This window comes from Lithohypha guttulata (genome assembly GCF_036872675.1).
Source record: "Lithohypha guttulata strain CCFEE 5908 chromosome Unknown scaffold_28, whole genome shotgun sequence".
Lineage (NCBI taxonomy): Eukaryota > Fungi > Ascomycota > Eurotiomycetes > Chaetothyriales > Trichomeriaceae > Lithohypha > Lithohypha guttulata.
The window spans coordinates 1-4,715 of record NW_027042777.1 but is presented as its reverse complement, the minus strand read 5'-3'; the positions used below and the strand labels follow the sequence as shown (position 1 = coordinate 4,715).

General features: G+C 50.0%; 1 protein-coding gene across 1 annotated transcript; it reads right to left on the bottom strand.

The window, feature by feature from the left end:
* Nucleotides 1-301: 301 nt before the first annotated feature.
* On the bottom strand, nucleotides 302-2,374 carry LTR64_008821 (uncharacterized protein; the record flags this gene model as incomplete). Its single annotated transcript, XM_064903113.1, has 1 exon — nucleotides 302-2,374. The coding sequence occupies one exon, from the start codon at nucleotides 2,372-2,374 to the stop codon at nucleotides 302-304; it is 2,073 nt and encodes a 690-aa protein (XP_064750474.1).
* Nucleotides 2,375-4,715: the final 2,341 nt, after the last annotated feature.

The window sequence follows — 4,715 nt, the reverse complement described above, 5'->3', positions numbered from 1 at the left end:
GCTGTGGCGACGACGTGGGAGCTCACTGCAAGACTCGACCAGTAGTTCAACCTCCTTTTTACGTGATTTTCCACCCATGGACAATCAAGGTTAAGTGAACACTACATCGGTTCGCCGTCACAAGATCACGGATTTCCTCGGTGATTCAGGTATTTGAGGCCGTCAAGCTGTTTTAATCGTGTGAAGCTCAGCCTCCCACCTCAATTCGGGTTCTCCCGTTACGAAGGTTTGCGGTCTGCTGTGTCGGAGCTGTACCCTATCTTTGGCGGGAAGGCTGACAAGAGTTACGGCAGGTGGCGAATCACTTCGTGTTGCTGCTCCTTGTTGCCGCTCCCTGTTCGTTCACCTGCACTGGTTTGTGTCCAACTTGCGACAGCCACTCCTCAGTTGACGCCTTCTGATCACCCTTGCCAGGATATTGCATAGCACACAGCAACCGTCCTGCCAATAATTGTCTTAGATAGTGGTTGATTTTAGCAAATGTAGTCTTCCTTAGAATGTATAGAATCAATGCTCCCATCGAAATCAAACCCACTAGAGCTATTGACAGGAATGCCGGGATGGCAAACCGCCAGCGATATCTGATTCTTCGCTTGTATATGGTAACGCGAACTAACGTTCTTGATTCGGCCTTGCCTTGGGCTATCTGGGACTGTCGCTTGCGCTTTCGGGGATTGGGCAGCAAGTTGTCAGGTGTCAGTGTCTGCGTATTCCAGCCACGCGTTCCTGTTAGCAGGTTTGCTGCTTTATCAGTCCAGATAAGACTCAGCATCTTGCTGACACCTGCTGTCGTTTTTGACGCCTCCCTCCATCTCGAAAGTGTTGCCACATTGGTTGCTCCGCTGTAGTCTTGTGTGCCGTCATCTGCGGTCAATGAAGTGAACAGTGAATCCAAAATATTGACAGGTCCACTAGTTCCGGGCAGATATTCGAATCCCTGCCTCTGGGACTTGAGAGATCCCATGTGGCCAGGGAGGTATAGCCGTGCTGATTGAACGGTTGTCAAATTTACTGACTTCTGTTCTGTGGGGGAGATCAAGCCCCAAAGTTGTGTAATGTCGGCATTGCTGACGTCAACGGTTTCGACTCCCCAAATTGGCATATGCCTTGCGTCTTCGTACTCTTTGTCCTGAATTGTCTGTACTGACAACGCTTCCAGAGTGTCTTGATTCTCCACAGTCACGTTGTACAGAAACTGGACAGATTTGACGGTGGCTTTCGAAGCGCCTGCACAACTGTAGATCGGCTGCCTCCACCAGGTACCAGGAACAAACGCTAGGCTTTCGTCTCCATCTGTGCGTCTTGCTGGCCCCAACACCAGTCCACATTCCACTCTTGGTCGAGTCGTGTTTGCGGTATCTTGCCCTCCTGCGCCACTGCAGATAATGTTAATTGCGCTGTAGTTCGATATGCTGATGCCAAATGGATTTGGATAATTGGCCTCAGGGTGCTCGGCGAAGGTGTAGTTCGATATGTACGTTGGCGGTTGGACCATACCATGATAAAGTTGAAAATTGGCTGAATACGGCGAAACTCCTATTGCTTGGTCTTCTATTAAGGGCCATCGTTGGCCGACCTTTGAGCTTATGTACACAAAGGCACCTGGGTTGGGCCTTGTAATGTTCATGTATACCATTGCGTAGGCGTTGGTCATCCAAGCCGCTTTATAAGCTCGATTCCACAATTGCGGATTTTCCTGAGTCTCGTTCAAGTCCAGAAAAGGATACTCAGGCACAATATCGACAAAACCTCCCTCGTCGACGATGGATAAATTCGTCACTTGCGCGCCAAGGACATCTGACTCCCAAGGCAGTTGAAATTCATACGAGAGGTTTGAGGCGACGCAGACAATTTCAGGTTCAATGAAGAGGATGTCTTCAGACCACTCGGCGGCAGTACCAGAGATCACCGGCGCAGTGTGGTGGCGAAAACCCACGCCGCCGGAGATAGTGTCGATGACAAGACCCTCCACTGGCTGCAAAGCGTTGTCCAGATAGACCGACTTCAGGTATTGGAAGAAATCAACTGTGTACGGCGTGTCGATGCCAAAATTCAACTGTTTCCGAAAGGTGAACTGCCGGGTCTCAATGTCGAAGAAGCTGGAGACACTACGTGGCTGTAGCGCGAGCCCACTCTGGTACAACTCTCCAAGGGTCTCTGGGATCCTTGTGTCGTAGGACTCGCCACTGGGGATAGTCCCGTTGCTGAGTAGAGTGACATTGTCGATGGGGTCGTACTCCTCGTCATACTCTATTACGACCGTTGTCCCGGGACACTGAAGTGGCTGGAAGCCTCCGCAAAGCCTGCTGAAACCGGCATGGACTCGAGGTAAGGTTCCAATTCCAAAAGGTCCTGTATCGGGTAGATATGTCATTGTAGCGGGATAGGGTTGCTGGTCTGGGCCACTTCCTCGTAAAGACCTAGTGGTGTAACTACCGCAGAAATAGCAATGAGGCCTAAACCGAAGGGTCTCGTCCAGGTCAGAAGCCGAACAGACCACTCAACTTTGTCACTGACAGCTGAATCGGCGTTAAGGATGACCGGCCATAGCGAGCTCAACAAATTTCGCTCCACCACACTCCAGGTCACTGCAGATTGTTCCTTAGTCAGTAGCCCCACAACCACGACGACGAGGACGTTTGGGAGCAGGGTTTGAAGCACAAATATTGAGGCTGCGATGAGACCGGACACGTAACCAACAGTGACCTCCATGTCCAGTCTTCGAAAGCGATACCAGGTTGTGACAATAAGTTGAGGAGCTTTGTCTCGGCTTCAAGCAGTGATCACGATGGCAGATATATATAAGCTCATCCGAGGGGACCGAACCACCGATAGAGTGGCTTGGGAGAATCCAGATGAACGTGGCCAGGCAAGTGTGCAGACTAGACTGAGTAACCATGAACCTTCGACCCATGCATGAACTAACTTGGCGGCATCCTGATTGTTTTTAGAAAGCGTAGGAGAGTTGGCCTTTGCAGTGGTGCTCTGTTGCGTAGCAGGGACGGCTGCACAGGCATGCGAATAGGGTACAGTAAGTAGAGGTACCAGGATTTCTTCTCGAGCATGACTTTAGCTTGTAAAAACCCGCGCCCTAAAAGCAAGCGTCGCTTAAGAGATTGACAGCGGTCTCATTAAATCAAGCGATGAAGAGCGCAAACGAAGAACAGATCTGAAACAGAACGGCACAACATTAAGCTTGGCGGAAGCAACCATTTCTGCTCAACATGCTGTCCCAGAAGCTAACAAAAGGAGCAGCCCTGCATGGCACGCTCATATGGCCCGACAAGACAGGCTGAGCGTTGTTACTAAACTTAGTATGTATTCAACACAGCTTCAAAGAGGTATCTGATGCTTCCAGTTTCGGCTGAAGACGCGGCATATTGCTAATGAATGGGTGGTTAGATAGAGTCATGTCATGAAGGACTCGATAATACCAAAGTTTTGGCTGCGCAGTGTGGAGAGTTCCACTCCACGTGAAGGGCACCCCAGATGTTCTTCAACGCTAGCATTACATACGCATCTCCTTGGGAGGCACCAAAACGGGAGTGTTTCGAATTCCGCACGAGGTGGACAATAGGGGTTAAGAACGCCTTGTGTCAGGCTGAGAAAATGAGCCATCTTGGATGGGTAATGCCAGACTTAGGGATGAGTAGTTTGAGTGCCACATCGGCAGCTGAAACGCGTGGTAAGTTATGTGCTTGGAGAGATAGCGGACTTGGCACGCATCAAATAGGACGCGGTGAGTCGTGCTTTGTTTTCTTTTTTTGCCTTGGCGAGCCTTCCCCTGGCGATCTTTACAGGCGTGGCTTTCTTGACAACCGCAGTACATGGTTGTTAGCAACCCTTTTCTTCTTGCATCGATCAAGGAGTGAAGAAGGTCTCCGGAACATAGGAAGGACCGTGACTTGAAGCGCAGGCCGCCACGTCGAACAGTCAATTGCGCAGTTACTATGGTTCGTGGAAGAAAGATTACAGTAACACGATTTGTTGGTCCTTGTATTGTTCGTATTCCGAGATTGTCAAGAGACGTGTTGCAATCGACCGAAAACTGGCCTTCAAAGTAACCTCTCCGAAGCGGCATTTAGCCAGGTGATCGATTTGTAGGAGCTGTAGTGCTGCTGAATATAGGCAAGCGTGAGCTGTATCTTGCCGATGCCGCCCATACCGTCTAACAGCAGTCTTCGCAGTCCAAGAGCCCGGCCAGCTGGCTGAAAGATTTCGGTCACCGGTTTCAACACTGCATGGCGGTCGATAAAGAGGCTCTGAGCAATAAGGGGAGGGTCCGCCAGGTGTAGACGCCGAATCACCAGAAACGCGTCACGCACCTCTATTCCTCGCTTCGTATTTCACGATACCCTACAGCGACTCCACAAATTAGCGGACAAGCACAAATGGAAAGGAGAGATGAAAGAGCGATGCACCTTTGTATTGCTGTTGGCCGGATGACTGTACTACCATGCAGTTCATGCTCTCTGTGTACGACAGGTTGCATTGATTGGCATGTAGTATGTTGGTAGAGAAGGGATACAAGTCCGATGACAAATCATATGAATGCGCCTTTCTTGTATCATTGTCTCTGTACTTATAACTTTCAACCATGTATACCGAAGCCAAGGCTGAAGGAAATAAGGTGCGAGAAATGTGACAACCTGACTCAGGTCTTTCGGTGGAAGCAAGCTAAGATCACAACAGCCAAGAAGATGGCGAAAATTGTG